Source organism: Argiope bruennichi, chromosome 6 (genome assembly GCF_947563725.1).
Source record: "Argiope bruennichi chromosome 6, qqArgBrue1.1, whole genome shotgun sequence".
Classification (NCBI taxonomy): domain Eukaryota; kingdom Metazoa; phylum Arthropoda; class Arachnida; order Araneae; family Araneidae; genus Argiope; species Argiope bruennichi.
This window is the reverse complement of record NC_079156.1, coordinates 125,306,812-125,323,996: the sequence shown is the minus strand read 5'-3', so window position 1 is coordinate 125,323,996 and position 17,185 is coordinate 125,306,812. Positions and strand designations below refer to the sequence as shown.

At 31.0% G+C, this 17,185-nt stretch overlaps 1 protein-coding gene across 1 annotated transcript in view; it reads left to right on the top strand.

Moving 5' to 3' along the window:
- The first annotated feature begins 5,908 nt into the window (after positions 1-5,908).
- Positions 5,909-17,185, top strand: part of LOC129971349 (tyrosine aminotransferase-like) — a 135,231-nt gene continuing 123,954 nt past the window's right edge. The window contains exons 1-2 of the mRNA XM_056085026.1: positions 5,909-6,161; positions 16,592-16,751. Coding sequence (XP_055941001.1) covers positions 16,619-16,751 — 133 coding nt within the window. The 5' untranslated portion in view covers positions 5,909-6,161; positions 16,592-16,618. The remainder of the gene's footprint in view (positions 6,162-16,591; positions 16,752-17,185) is intronic.

The following is a 17,185-nucleotide window of genomic DNA, read 5'->3' as shown; positions in this document are numbered from 1 at the left end:
CTTTTCTCTGGAAGGCCAGTTCTTTATCGTCGATTCCGACTACTCTTCACTCTATCGCTTCTGACTACAACTCTCCGATCTGGTCCACGATTCAATTCACCACTACTCCCCGGCAGCTGCAGCTTCTTTTATAGGTCTCAGGAGGCGGGGCTAGAAACCTCTCAACTAATTAGGAACGTTCGAGGCGTAACTCGGTTCCTACTGGACGGATCGGGAAAATTCTCGATGTTTCGGGTATAGTCTATTTTGGCGCCAAAGACGCCAAATTCGTCGCCAAGCTCTGGGATCTCCTATGGAACCCACTATGCTGGGAAGCCGCATTAAGGATTCGTAACAATATTAACATCAAAACACATAAAGCTAGTTAGATAAAATTAGGTACATAGATTTAACATCTAAAATGTAGATTTGTATCTAAATTTGAATTGATTCCGTTGATGAGTTAACTCTCTGGATTTTCGCAAGCGTGTAAATGTTGTAACTTAAAACCCCATCAATGTGGATAAATAAAATTTGGTTAACTTTGTCAGCATCTGAAGTGTGGACCCATACTGAATTTTAAATTAATTCTTCAAAAGACAGACTGTCGGTAATCTTGCAAGCATCTGAACATGGTAAATAAACCAGCTGGCGTATTCTTCCCCAAACTTTCTCGCATCCTCTCTAATGAAGGTGTTATTCGATGGAAAGCTTGGAATGGCATTGCCGTATAACAATTATGAAATATTTACTTTTGATGTGAATTTAGTTTTTATACTGAATTCATAGAGTCATCCTTGGCGAGTCTTTTGGCGATTAATCTCTGGCATGATGATAATAGTATCCGAAAATCGAATTTTTGTTTTAGTCTCACTTTTTTTCCTATCGATTAAAACTAGAATTTGACAAAAAAAATTTCATTTATAGCCGTAAAACCCCATACCAAATCTGACATACTGAAGTCAATGCGTTGGTGAGTTATCGCGTTCACATATTCCTGAAAATATAGACTGACTGACAGTCAACCCTTAATTAGATTTGGCCTAAAATTTTTTTGGTGTCTATACTATCGATGTTAAATCTGTATACCAAATTTTATTCATCTAGATCCCTCCGCTTTATAGTTATCGTGTTAACTTATATGCAAACAGCAGGGCAGACCGACTTGCTCTGAACGGATTTTGCTTAAAATTTGACAGAAATCTACAAATTTGGTGTAAAGATCGTATACCAAATTTCGTCCGTCTAGCTCAAAGCACTTTTGAGTTCTCTTTGTCACAGATAGACAGACGGACATTTTCTAAAAATGTGTTTTTCGAACTCAGGAAGGTCTAAAACGTGAAGATTCGTCAATATCTCCAATTCGAATGTTTTGACGATTAGTATACTTTCTTTATATTCCTTATACAAGCCAATAAAAACTGAATGACTAATAGTCTTATTTTCTTAAATTGTTGTTCAGTTTCAAATTTTGGCTGTTATCTTTCGAAAGAGAGACTTCCAAAATGGATACTCGGTTTTCCTCACTATACTACACTCATGTGCGGAACTGAAAATAAAAAGATGAGTACTTAAAATAAAATATGAGTTCAGTTCAATGTCCACTATTTCATGGGGAAGAGGGAGAGAAAGCACGTTTATTAGCTAGCATGCAAGACTCTTTGGGAGATATCATTCTGCTGATTTGAATTTTAAAATGTACGCGGTGGCCTGGTGGTAAGGTCTCAGCTTCAGAACCGGAGGGTTTCGGGTTCGAGACCCGATTCCACGGAAGAACCGTCGTGTAAGCGGGTCTGGTGCACGTTAAACGTCCGAGCCAAACGTCTTCCCGCTGGTATGGTATGGTGTGGAGAGAGGGGTGCCAATTCAGGTGTCATCTTTGTCATCTGACCGTGGTTCAAAATGACGAGGTCTGTCCCAAAATAGCCCTAGTGTTGCTTTAAAATGGGACGTTAATGTAACTAAACTTGAATTTTAAAATATTTTTCTAAAAAAAAGTTTTTGTAAATTTTAAAAAAGTGTAAAAAGTTTTTCTGCAAAAATATACTCTGAATTTATTGATGGAAGGTACTAACGTTTCGATTAATTAATTAAAATATTAACATTTAATTAAATAATAATACATTTTTAAATTAAAAATTCCAAAATTCATTTCTTAGTGAGTATCTGCTATCCAAAAAGTAATTACGCGTCAAAATTTTTAGGTTAAAGTTTAACGGTTTTCCCCATTATGTATTTCGAATGATATTTGAATCATGCATGATACAGTTTATCGATAGTATGTCAATGACATCATCATGCTCAAAAGAACTTTATGATTAAATGGAGGATGCGTATCATTTATAATTCTTTTTGTTTAATTTGCCTATAAATAAACTTGTCTTAATATTAATTTCTATTAATTCTTTGTTAGATTATTGTCATGTTTTCAAGTTGTATGAAAGTAATTTTTGACTTTTGAATTGTGGTCATTTGATTTTAGCGCTAACTTTATAGAGTCCCATTTTATATATTTTCTACCCTAAGCCACTATAAAAACAAAATAAAAATTTAAAAAAACTCTATATTCTGCCCTATTTAAAATATTTTTAAATTTCAACTTTTGTTAGATATATATCACCTACATTATTTCGAAAGCCTTACAGTGTTTTGTTCATTATGTTTTAATTTTCTGTCTTTGCTTCCAATTATATTACGGGAAAAGGCAGTGTGTGTGCGAAAATCAAACTGGGAGCCTTACCTTCGCTTGCTATGGGACTGAAGACTGGATTAATACCTCCTCCCTTCCCCATTTGCCGAACAAGACCGTCATCAATTCTTCTATAAATAAGAATTACAGTCTTGCTTTGAGCTATCTGGAGAACCAGAGAGTTCTCCAGATAGCTCAAAGTTGTTGATTTTTCCTCATAAGAATATTATTTATTGCTATGGTTTCTCATGACACGATTTTGAAAAAAATATCTGCAGATCTCCTCCGATGTTGGTTCCTAGAATCCGAAATTGCATTTCGTTGAAATGTTATGTGATGTCCATCTTGCATAATGAATAAGAGAAATAGAGCAGTTTTTATCTGATTCGAAGTGGCGAAGCATATAATACGGAGAGGATGAAAATCTAGGCCGAGTTCGTCAGCGAGTTCTCAAAAATTCATCCTCAACTCTAATTTCAAAGAGGTAAAAATTAGAGTGGAGGATGAATTTTCCATTTACTCATTGCTATCTTACGATTGACGATAGAGAGACAAAATAAAGCAAGGAATTATCACCTTAACATCACGCAACTTTTGTATGAAGGGTTTGAAACAACTGCAATTTTTATCTAAAAAAGGATTTTTAACTTATGTTACTTATTTTCTTTTAACATATATGCTTTTGAAAAGTTGTTGAAAAGCTATTTTCAGTTGCATACTCTTTCGCATTCTTCCAACCTAACTGTTCAAAGAAATATTCTTTGCCTCTCATCTCCCGACAAAGTAATCGGTTTTCGCCCCCCCCCCCTTTCAGCGAAACGAAAGTTAAATTTTTAGGCTTTGTTAGGACTTGGCTTTATGATCTAGTATTCTATTTTCAACTTTTAATCAACCTAAACAATTCGAATTCAAAGCAGAAATGCGTCGAAAGGCAAGGTACTCCGATGTTGCCGCTTGTCATAGCTGGAAAAGATTAACTTTAAAAAATGTAACAGTTTGTTAAATGCTGATTTTTCAAGCATGCGCTAACTATAATTAGTTCCCAATTTATCAATGGAAGAATCATTACACAACCAAAGGCAACCTATTCATATGGATATTATATGAAATAAACCACCTTGCTGATAGGCTTAGAGAGCCATGATTTCGATGCTTTATTCTATAGAAGATGAGATTTTCCAATTGGGTCTGATGTATGTTAAATTCGTCGAGGATAAAACGTTTTCGCAATGGTTATGGTATGGAAGTTTTATAAGAAAAGGCATATCGACTTAGGTGTAGCTTTCGTCATCTGACAAAATTACATCAATTCAAAGCTACGAAGGTAATAACTGACTAAAATTTCAAAACGAAGATAATCTAACAAAATCAAACTGAACTATTCTTATTAGCATAAAATACCGCTTAAGAAGATATTTTATTTTTACATATAAGGGGACATATTAATTTTTTTATTAATTAACTAATTCAGAATTTTGAAATTTTTTGTTCTGACTAACCATCTAACTAAGAAGCAAAATTACAACATAAAAGTTGTAAATTTTTTTAAAAATCCTAACTTTAATTTTTTAAAGAAAAACTGGGGTGATTTTAAATCGCTAAAAAACTCAAAATATTCTTGGTCAATTAAAAATTCAAAAAAAAATTAAACACAAATATATGATTTTTAAATTTGATTCAGTAATTAAAAAAAATATTAATTCAATAAAAACTAAAAAATATTTGAATGAAAATTTCGAAAAATTATATGATAATCTTTAAGGAAATATCAAATTTTTTGAATCAGAATTAAAGTAAAATGTTTCAAAAAGATGTGTTCCAAATTTCACCCCTTAATATTTATCGATTGTTTATTTATAACAATCTAAATACAAGAAATCTTGAAAAAATGCATCATGAAGAAAACGCGTTTAAAGTTTCAGCATCTTTCCAATAAACTATCTGAAGCTAACCTTTGAAAAATAGGCAACAGTTTGGCGCCATCTTCTCGCAGAGGAGATTTAATGACTGTCTTATGAATAGGGTTTTTGTTTTAGTGCCAGGGCTCGATTAAGGAAATGCCAAGATTCAAGCCCAGTCAGGCATGTTGTATGTTTTGGTTTAGATTCTAAGGAGCTACAGTGTTGCAAAATCGTATGGATATCCCTCTTTTTCCCTTTGACATTGTTTTTGTTTCTAACTAAAGAATTATGGTAATATCTGGTAATTTTTGTATATCTGTATCAGTCAGACTTCCGTGCTTCTTTTCACCAGTGTTACGCCCCTTTTATTTTCTTTTCTACAAATGCACGTAGAGTACAACAACAGTTGTCTGAATGCTAAATTTTCCAAAACAACACACCACAGAAATAATTATATCTCAGGTTCTAATTAAGATAGGAACATGATTGGAATATCATTTTAATTAGAACAAAACAGATATTTTTTTTAAATAGCTACATTTTTTACAAGTTCTTTCTGCTTTCCGGACACCTTAACAAAAAACAAATTACAAAGCATTCAAAACAAATCGTGGGGAAAATCCATAATTTGATGCTTTGCAATATTGTTATGATTTCATAACAATAAATAGTGAAATCAGGGGGATATTTTGTATTGAGGTGGTAAGGTTTTCGCTTCTTTAATCTACTTTATTTGGCTTTAAAAATTTGAAATAAACAACAACAAAAAATAATAGTCTTTATGTGTCTCACCCCAGGACATTAGTCCTGGAGTATTTGTATCCTCTTGCCATCCTTTCGCTACTACTTCCTAGAAGATTATTTTTGGCTTATCTTTGGCACCTAATCCACCAAAACCGAATTTATTTTCAGAGTTGCATTTATGCGTCTCGACGTATCAATCATCATCGACTTCTATTCGAAAATATTTCTTTGCATTCCACGCCGCTATGAAACAGAAGCATGGACTGAGTGTGTAAATTCTAACTCTCCTCAAAATAAAGACCCTTCTAATACTTTCGCAATAGATTATATATAAAAACATATGGCAAGTTGCTGACCTTGCAATCAACCTATGGAATTTGCCTGTTTTGTTGCCACACAGCCATGTTTTCAACCAGAGGAGAGTGTGGCACTAATCGATGAGGCAAGAGTTGATTGCAGATTTCTTATAATCCGCTATCAACAGAGGATCTCCTGGATGATTTTTCATGATGAAGTGATGAAAAGTAGATAGGGGAATGACGTCAGCCCTATCAAATTCACTTCTGGACATGTAAACAAAATATCTGTGATACGCCCGTTCAGTTATGTTTTTACAGATATTAGTGTAGACAACTCAACCAGCGAAACGGCGACAATTAGGTTTACCGGATATCTTTTTAAAGTTCTCAGACCCTTTATCATTTCTTCAATCGTTTTAATTATAATATAACATAATCATTTGAATTTATTTTATAAGAAAAAGTGGTTGTAATAGATTTAAAATTTTTGAATCAGACCTCCTGCGCTGTAACCTACTACAGATAGACTTTAATTTCTTCTTCAAATTGGTAAGTATTGAAGCATTTTAGAGTAATTTATTATTATATTAAGTTTCCATTGGTCATATAAAGGAGTAAAATAAATTTGTAATTCATTAGTTCACATTTAAAATAAAATGAATGGTATTTAAAAACCGGCAACTTTTACATTTATAATTGAAGGCATTTATAAATAAGGTTCTCAGATAATTTTTTGAAATGGACACATGGATAACCTGTCTTTACTTTTTCTTCTTTAGTGCGCAGCGTGTTTACTTTTACGTTTACAGATTTTTATTATATCATATTATTTTCGTGTAATATACAGCATCAGTTCACTTTGTTTGAGAAATATTTGGACTTGCTTGCAAACATCACATCTAAATAGTGATTTTAAAAAATTACGCAGTCAGGAAGTAAAAAAATAAGAATAGTAGTTGTTTTTACATTGAAAACTAGCTAAAAAATTTAGATATTTCTTAGATTCTTCTCAAAATAAACTACTCGTAATATAACAGCATCCAAACACACGGGAATCAAATCACAATAAAAAAAAGTAGTAAAAAAATAGTTATTCAGTTTGTAGGAATATATAATTACGTAAAAAATTTACATTGTTTTAAAATTTCAGAATAATTAAAGATACTTCTTATAATGTATGTTCTAACTCTTAAAATGCATAGCGATGTAGATCTGCATTGTATATATAAAACCTCATATATCTTTATATAGAAAACCGTTGCACTGTTTTTTTTTTATTTTAATTTTACCAAAACTTTTTATGGTTTTCAAACGAATCTTTGACTTTATTTGTTTATCCGTGACAATTTTCATTGTTTGCGCGCTATCTGAGTACAATTTCATTTCGGCAAGTGTTATGAATTGCGATTATTTATATAAAAAGCAATAAAAACATAAAGAAAAGTTGTTTTCGGATAGAAACAGATAAGAGTAACGAATAATATTAAAATTTTTGTATATACTGATAAATTTTTTGCAAGAAAAAATGTAGCTTTTTTTGTGGTGTAAATGTACATCAATATGCAAAATTTGTTCTACATAAATTTAGAGGATCATATCATCCTATGTCGTCTATGGATGTTCGAAAAGATGGTGTTGGTCACTGGCCTGTATTTTCAAACAGATTGAGTTGTAAAATTCCACAATGTAATGGTACCACATAGTGGTTATGTAAGAAATGCAATGTTCCTTTATGTTTAAATATTAAAAAAAAAATGTTTCATGAATTTTTATATTTTGTAACGTAATGAGAGATATTATTTATGTTTGAAATATTATATTATTATGCACACTAGATAAAGGAGTGATTATTCATAATAATGTAGAAATATATTAATATGTTTTTTTTAATTTAAAAAAAAAACATTTTTATGGTTTTTTTTTTTTTTTTTGTATTTTTCCCATTAATTGCACCCGTTTTCCTCTTGATTTCAAATTGTACTTATTAAATATAAAAATTCATGCATTTAAAAGTTAAAATCTAAAATTCAGTTTCAGCTAGAATTTTTAAAAAATGAAATACAGTCTAGTCTTTCTTTAACGAAGTCCCATCGTTAGTTATGAAAAAAAAAAAAAATATCAAATAGCAATAAATTATACCATAACAATGAATAAAGCTTATGTATTAAGTTTATTAATTTTTGAAAATGATCCTAAACTTTAAAAAAAATGTACTTTTACTTTATACGCATTTTTCATAAAGGACATGTTTTTCATAAAAATGTTTGCATTCTCGTAAAAATTATCTGTAGCATTTCGAAATGGATCAATTAAAAACGAATCTTGAAATTATAATCTTCTTCATATATAAAATGCCGTTATGATTATTTTTTGGCATTTTTTCCCCTATAACCTCTTCATTATCATCTTCTTCATTCACCGCAGTGTCTTTATTACATTTTGAAACGCTTTACAATATTTCGTATTGCAAACGTAAAAAAAAAATCAACGTGAAAAAAAAATAGACAAAAATAATTTTTTTTTTCTTCTACAGTTCCCTTGTTTTCCAAATATCGCCATTTTGCGTAACAGAGTTTTGGTTGATTTTGATAAAACTTCGATAAATGAAAAATCACAAACCTTGTAAAAAGAAAAACAAAATATCAGGAAAAGGAATTTGGTTATTAAGAAATTATCTCCTGTAATATGGACAGTAAATAAAATACCATTTAAAATCGAAGTTCTGTAGAAAATTTCGATAAATGGAATTTTATTGAATGGGGATTCTAGATAACCAGTACAAAAATACTATTTTGTCCCTTATCTTTTTGTATTATTCAGCAAAGATTTCAGGATTTTTCTATTCATAAACGCACAATAATCTTGGGAAAATTATTTGCATGTATTTAATTTTGAATGTAACATTCAGTTATTCTGCCAAGTAATACAAGAAAGTGTTAAAAGTACTAATATATATTCATTCAGAGTTTTTTTAATAATAAGAATTTGTTTTCTCTTCTAAACCGAAGCAAACTGCAATAGAGAAACTCCCTCAGTATCCCGGATGAAGGGAATAATTGAGTCTCCACGACAAACAACTTTTGATATTGCAATTGATGCATAATATATATACCTGTTACTATCAACACCTGCGTCGACCCCTCATGCAGAAGTTCGATCCATCATCGGCACTAGGCCCAGAGTGCAGCACTGTTCATTATTTTTGTATTTTGAACCTGTGAATCAACAACAGAAAGCTTTTCATTTCTAACTTGAGGTTCTCCTCTCCTCCCATGATATCATATCAGAGTAAAATTTGCAAATACTATTTCCACCCGAGAAAGTGTTTCAGATGTTTCCAGAACAAAATGTTTAAGAATAGAGGGATTAACTGGATTATACGGGATCTCTGGCAAATGTTTAGGGTGAAAACATCCAGAAATTAAACTCACTGCTGTCGCTAATTGTGATTGTACTTCAGTTTTAGAAATGCTTAATAACTCATCATAAAATTTTAAGTGCGTCTGACTCTGTAAAGGCCTTTAGGTAATGCAGGAATGGAGGTCAATTGTTCTAATTCTTAAACTTCCAAAACATCCAGCTTGTTATTGGATTTAGCCTGTCTAAGCAGTTCTTAAATTTCAAATGTTTTGGCGAATTTAAAGAACAAAACTTTTTTAACTGAAGGTCACCTTCAAGAGAAACGATTTCAGTCTCCCGCATATAAGTAACAAATTAAATTTTAAAGTAATTTTAAAACACACACAAAAAAAAATATAAAAAAAATATTTTGAACATAATATAAATACTCTAATACAAATTTCCTCAACTGAACAGTTTTGAATCATTCGCCTAATTACATATAAATTTGGGTTGCATTATATGCAAATTGCTAAGCATGGAAAAAGATCCTCAGAATAATGTCCTGAAATTTAAAGGACATTTGATTTTAATTTAAATAAATTCGAATACATGATTCTTACAAATGAAGCAGGAGTGCAAAATTAGATCGGCATGAAAATATTATATATATTACTTTGCCCATGTTATCTTGCTAACATGATAATTCGAGTAATTTTGTTTGGATTTTGTGCCAGTTTGAGATTCGAACTCGCAACGTTAGGGTTCCTAGCCGAGTAACATAACCACTAGACAAAAGTGATCACTCCTGCTCGGAGATTGTTATCTGGCTTATGAAGTTACCACCACAATTTGAACTGGCTTGGAATATGTTATTAGAAATTTTAAAATCTCAGGTGAGTTCGTAAATGGTCCATCAAGCTCAAAGGGGGTGGAAATGGTGGAGAGTTGAAATTTTCTTTTCGCTATAACTTTCTTAATATTGAAGGAAAAAAAAATCCAAAAATTAGCTTTAGCTTAGCTAATTAGCAAAATTAAAATTTTTCTGTAATTGCAATACCTTAGATGTTAGGGACTGAAAAGCGATTTTCAATCCCTAAATTTGACTGTTTCTAACATCAACTATTCATATTGCCAGATAGTAACTTAGATATAAAGGGCCATTGCTTTCCAGTTTGTCGAGAGGATTTTGTTTTAAATTACTAAATTGAACAACTGTGAAAATAGGGAGTGTATGTACCCTAGCCATTCATGCGTTTCCCTGCAGAATTACATTGAGCACTATCATAGCCGACTTTTGTTCAGCAGAAACAAATCAATGCCCTGTGAGCACAAGTTTTAGAATACCCAATTGGAACAACGAAGAGAGCTGGAGATATAAGGTCCAGATTTAATGTTCTCCAGTAATTTGGCAGAGCAAAATTTTAAAAGTCTATCTCCTGTGACATTACAAAATATTTTAGCAATCAAATTTATTTTCCTTAAGATTTTTCATTGGCGTAATTTCTTGGCCAAAACTGAATAAATTATTATCATTTTAAATTTTCTTCATTAAACTTTCACCAGGAAAATTACAGTATCATTTTGTTAAATGATACTTTGTTTAAAAGTAAACGAATTATGAACAGATTGTAAAATGATTCAAAATTATCAGCCTGATAAAAACTGGATATTGAGAAGGGAAAAATTATATCATTCTTGTTGCGTTTTGCTTTTATTTCCCCTGATAATCTTCAAACCTGTTGATTTACATCCTGTAATTTGAGAGGCCACTCAAAGCATGTGACCTATCTTTCTTGACCACGCGATTTAAATAATTCTATAAACATCTAAACGCCTATTTTTAGCCATATTCACAATGTTATGCATCTGGACCACAGGGTAGAAGCATTGTTTTAAAGTATAGCTTTAGATAAGCATGTAAAAACAAACAAGAAACCGGCTCTGAATTTTCGAAGCGTCAAAAGACAGGCTGAGAAAAATAAGTGGAAGATTTAATAAGCTTTAACTATTCCTGATATTATCTCTGCTTTTTCGCAAAACATTGTCAAGGCCATGGTTCCAAAGTTGGTAGATATCTCAGGAGCGAGAAAAAATCTCGTGATTTTTCAGTCAGTTGATTGAAAGAAGTATATACATTCATGTTGTGAACCGTAGAAGTTGAGTAAAAATCATTTACAGCTGTAGTTTTGAGTGACTAGAATAAAAGTGATACCAAGCAATTTTGTGAACTGCGAAATATATTGAGGTGAAGTATTCTTTTCATTTACAATTATTCCATTCCTATATAAATGTATATTTTTGTAATATTTATTCTCAACAGGAAAAAGTGCGTTTCAATTTTTGTATGCAATTTACTTGAATTGCATGATTTATTTTTGAAATCCCTCACCTCCAGTCTCAACTTCCTTTTAGCTGAATTTCTTTTGAAATGCATAATCAATGTCATTTTAAAACTAGCAGAAATGCCCCCCCCCCTCGAACTTCCGCGCATATTCCCAATAAAGATCTCATACCTCCTCCATCCCAACGTTTAATACTGTAAACCTTAAGCAAGACAGTGAATGAAGTAATGGCATTGGCGAACAACAATTATGAAATCTAGATATTTGGCGCCAATCTAGCATTTCTGCTGAATCTATCGCGAGAATATGAATTTTTATAATTTTTAAAAATTCATATAATACAATATATTTTTCATTGCTACAATGGCAATCAATCTTTTTTTATTTTTTCATTAAATATTTAAGTGCGTTATATTATTGGAAGCTAAAAAACAATTATGTTCATTATCAATACAGTTTATATGAGGAATGAGAAAGTGAAGTCATAATACAGCAAAAGACAACGCGCAATTAGAAGAAAAATGATCCATACAATTTGGCTTTAATAGCAGTATGATTTCATGGGACTTGGCCCCATCAAAATGGTTTTTGTACGCAATGAACAGAATGGGCAAATGCGTATTAAAATGAAACAGCTGGAAGATTAGCATATTTATGGGGTGGGGGATCATGAAAATCAAACTTTTGCATTATTAATTTAATGGGAATTAAACACAATTAATATTCCCAGTGCAACAACTGATCACCACCCAGTGCACTCTATTGCGTTCATTCATTTTAATGAGTTCTGATATGCCATATTTACAAAGTTGGTTCAGATTTCATCTTTTACCCATAAGCCCTTCATCCATACATAAATCAATGGTGAGTTAAATAGCTATGAACTGACAAAAAAATATGAAATAAGCAAATATGATTCGCGCAGCATCTGTAATTTATAAGTTTTATTATTATTTCTATCCCTATTAATAACAAAGGAAAATATATGAATATGATTTGGCACTCAACAGGACAGAACCATCAAACACAGGGCTAATAAATTTAGAACAAATGTGAATGTGCACCTTTTTGATATTTTAATTAATTAAAAATCAAGCGAAATTTTGATGTTTTTCAAATTGCTGAATTGACCACAAATTGCTGCAAATATTATATCACAATAATAAATATTGCATCATCTTAAAATTCGAAAAATTCTCTTTTTACTGACACAAATTTAATTGCTGAAAAAAATTTGTTTAGTTGATTTTAAGCCTATATTATGATAATTTATTTCATTGTTCTAAAGAAAATCATATCGTTTTCGTTGTTACCTCAAATATTTCCTCCTACATTTTCTTTTCTTTCATTTCTGATGATGAAGATATGAACATTTATCCTGTTTTTTTTTCCCCAGATCAGTGGGTTTTTGTTTTAGAGTACGCTTTTAACATATTTTTTGAATTTTACTATACTTAAGATTAAGATTTAATTTCACAACTAAACAAAAACAATTCCAACAAGAAAGTTTTTGTTTTAGTTGAAGTGAGTAGGTGAGATAATAGAAATTTAGGAAGTTGCATAATACAATGAATACAGTAAAAAGAATGGTGTAAGGTTTCTAAAATAACACATGTTGCATGTCAAACAAGATTTGAAGATTAAAAATATACTTTTTAAAGAAAATCATCAAAAACAAGATATATAACATATTTAATTGTAAATTTTAACTACCATTAACCAAGGCGAACTGGCTAGTCGCCGAAGGAGGCTAATTTTTATTTAATTATATTGGTTTATTTCGTTATATCAGTAGAGCCATCTAGTAGTTATTCTGAGAATTCATAATTTACAAGATTCACATTATGTTAATGAATAAGAAAATAATGATTACAAAATCAAAAACAAACAAACGTATATAATCTTTAATACTTGATAGAAGTATGCTTTTAAAAGGTGATTTGACAAATTTATTTCTTTTTAAGTTTGTCTGCAGAATGACACAAAAAATATTCTCTCTCTCTTTTGCGACTTCAAAAAAATAACCACTTTAATGTGCGTAGTATAAACGAAACCCCGGATTCTTCCAGTTTCTTAATTCGTGTCCGCAACAGCAGCGATGATCGGTTCTGTCTCCTTGTCCAAAAGATATTTCACCCAACGTAAACTTTGATAAGATAAACATTCGATAATCTGATTTAAATGTCAGCTGTCCCTACTTAAGATGACGCAAGAACTGGAGCCCCGAGACACGCTACGAAAAGACGACTTTAATTTTTAAGCAAATTGTACAGCTAACATAAACACATTTCAAGTAGTTAAATTGTTACATAAACATTAAATCCAACATAACACGATTATTATTTTATGCGGGGCGATACATTTCCTCGTGAATAGGGGAAAGGGCGATCGGGTCGTAATTGAAAGTTATTATTAGATGTTTGCAGGACGTGATTCGAGACGGAAGATTCTCCTTGTATGGTGACTTTCTCTATGAAAAGATAATTGATAAGATAATAATTAGTTTAAGTTGATGGAAAGAGATAAAATAAAATTCCAGCTATAAAAGGTAATGTTAGAATCTCGAGCATATCTTTAAAATTTAAAGATATATGTAAGATACAGCGCGATAAATTTGAGATCTAAAACAATGATTTTTTTTTTAATAAAAAAGTAGAAGTGAATGTTAAAAAAATCGTCTGCTATGCTACTGATTTTAACTATGTGCTATACGTTCATCCATAATTCTCATGAGTTTCAATTAAGGTTCTAAAGTTTTTATTTATTTTGTGACTATAATTAAAATAAATTATTCGTTTGTCAAACGCTGCGAGTTTAATTGCCGATCCTGAAAAAATATGTAGTTTAGAGAATATAATAACAAAATGGTTTTTAAAGAATTTTCTTGTTCTTTTATTTCAAAAGTTAGCTGTTTCATCCTTTCTGATATATTTAAACAATACTGTACACTAGTATACAAAATGAAAAAAAAAATAATCTAATATGCAATTTGGAACTTTTTAACTCTTTTTAACTTTGATAGAGATATAGAATTTTGATATTTGGACGAGATTCCTAGGAGTTTTATTTCCTTAAAATATCAAGTTAAATTTCATGTAATTCATGTAAATTTCGTGTTTCAGTTTGTCCGTAATTAAAGTTATCAGAAAAATATGAAATTTGATAGATGAATTAAAGAAAAGATGAGAAAAACATTCATTGTACGAATAAGATTAGTTCTTAGTTTGACCATTAAGGGACTATTGCAGTAAAAACTAAGTGTATACACGTGTTTTTTTTTATACGATGCAACACTATAAATTATAAACATGCATGATGTTATAAATTCTACAGACATTCTCAGGAATCTTATACTTAATTATATGTTTATTCATAAACAAGTCGCCTTTGACGACTAATTAGTTGCCTATATTAGTACTTGCTCCTTTAATTAAATATTTTATGACACTTGGTTTTAATGGATTCTTCATCAAAGTATTTTTAAATTTTATATTTTTATAATCATGCAATTCTTCATTTATTAAGACCAACAATGCTGTATTCATTGCGCTAAATGAAATATAAAGTATTATCGCTAATTTGTTGCCATCTTACCTGAAATTTAAATTCTAACATAGAGCGGAACTATGTAAATTACTTCAAATGTTAAACTTTACAAATAAAAGTAAATTTTAAAAACTTATTAAAAACATAATTTCAATAAAACATACCTAACATAGAAAAAGAAATATAAGTCATATTTTCATAAACAACAATGAAAATCAAATCAAAGATGAAATATTTGTAGCAGCAATCAAAACGATTTGCGTTTTATTTCAATAATGAAGTATATTTTAAAAGACATTCCAAAAATATTTTTAAAAATCATTAAAAATAGTCAAAAAATTACAAAGAAAAAATTGATATAATTGGAAAAATAATTTTTGAAACTTAAGATGACTTAAAAATGATTTTTGTTATGTAATAATTCTGGAAGTTGTAGTCGAAATTAAATTTATTTTTAATCAATGAAAATTTAAAAAAAACTAGCTTCGAAATGTATATTCCCACCCTGTATAGTACATCTGTACTAAATGTAGTAGTTCTATGTCTAACGGTTTGTTCTATTTAGAGCCAACAAACATGGGTTCATTTTTATTATTAGTAGAGATACAGATAATGATTTTCTTCTTTTAATTTGTGATACTCTTTTTTATTTTTAAGTATGGTCGTGAAATATCTAAAATAATCAAATTATGCAAGCAAAATAAAGAAATCCTAATCCACATAAAAAAAAAATCCTATACATTGAAGCAACATTAATTTTCGTGATGGAAATATTTTCCATTTTTTGAAAAATGAAAGATTTGAATCTTTTATTCCTTTTCTATTTTAAAAAAAAACTATCAAATTTACACTGCTGTACTAACTGCATTTTTGAAAGTTTAGAAATTTCTTTTAAAAGCTTCTGTATGAATAGAGGTAGAGTGAAATGTAAATGCAAAGCTCTTATCTTCCTTAGATTCTTAGAAAATTGATAAGGGAGGAATTCCTTCATTCTTTATAGAATTTAGAATAGAATATATAGGCAAAAGTATTTTAAGAAATTCCGAATCAAATTTGAAACTCATACGATATCTAAGCTGTGTTAGATATCGTATTTATTAATGTGCTAGGGGGCTTCGCTCTCCAATCCTGATGTTGTCCGATACCGTATGCGATGTTCGTTAGTTCCATTTAGCAAGTTTTTGAACCCCACTGGCCATTCGCTCAATGCTGGAAGCTTATCCATGATGAGAGCATACATTTGCCGAACGGCCTGTTTTCGATTCAAAATTCAAAATCCCCCAATGAAAACAATCTTTTCTCTTATTTCCAATGTGCAAATATTGTTTCAATTTTTCACATTTTGCCGCCAACTTAGCAGCTTCATGATCACATTTCTTTTCAAAATGCCAGATTCTCTCTCAGTTTCTTTTTTTGCATTTTTTTTTTTCATTTGATTTTGCTGGCTGCCCCATTACTATTTAAAGAAACAATGCAGAGTTAACACGTGTGTTTGCTAAAATTCCAAAATCCTCAAATGGTGATCAGAGCAGTTAATGAATTAATAGCATCAAAATGGAATGTTAATCTGGGAATGCTGAGTTCCATGTTAAAACAGTATTCTGATGGAACCAATAGCAGTTGGTGAACAATAAAAAAAAGTTTTAATCAATGAAGAATTATTTTGATGAAGACAAAGGTGAATTTAAAGAAAATAAACTTAAGAAATGTTTTGAAAAATTTGGTTGATGATATTGGTGTATTTTTCAGGTTTGACTTTCATCCGGTTTTGTGAGCATGAAAACCAAGCGCTCCTGGAACGTGAAACCATCTAAAATAGCAGCGAATACCGTCAATCCGATTCGATCCATCGTCGACAATCTACACATTACTCCGAATCCTGCGAAACGAGTCATCTCCCTCTCCATAGGTAAGCAGACTCTTTGTCTCTCAAAATAAACATCACGTAACAATTTTCGAAGCTAGATTTTGTATATTTTTTCTCTCAAGACTGAGCATGTGTGGCGGATTGGGATGTGCGAGGATAGAACCTGGGATCTTATGGTTCGCAGTCCAGTAACTAAACCATTATGCAAAAGCAATTGCTCGTGCAGCGTAGTTGTTAACTGGATTATATGCTATTCACTACAGACTCTCCCTCCAGTGAGTCGGAGTTGAGACGAACGATTTGGATATTGAGTGGTGATGTAATATTGGCTGTTGATTCTAATGCGCCTGTACCCATTTTTGAGTAGTACCAAGCGTTATGGCGAGCGTTTGTGGTTGCTGTTGCTGCGTCAAGTAGTCTGACGACTTTGTGTTGCTGCGTCAAGTGAGTCTGACGACTTTGGTTTTTTGCTGCGT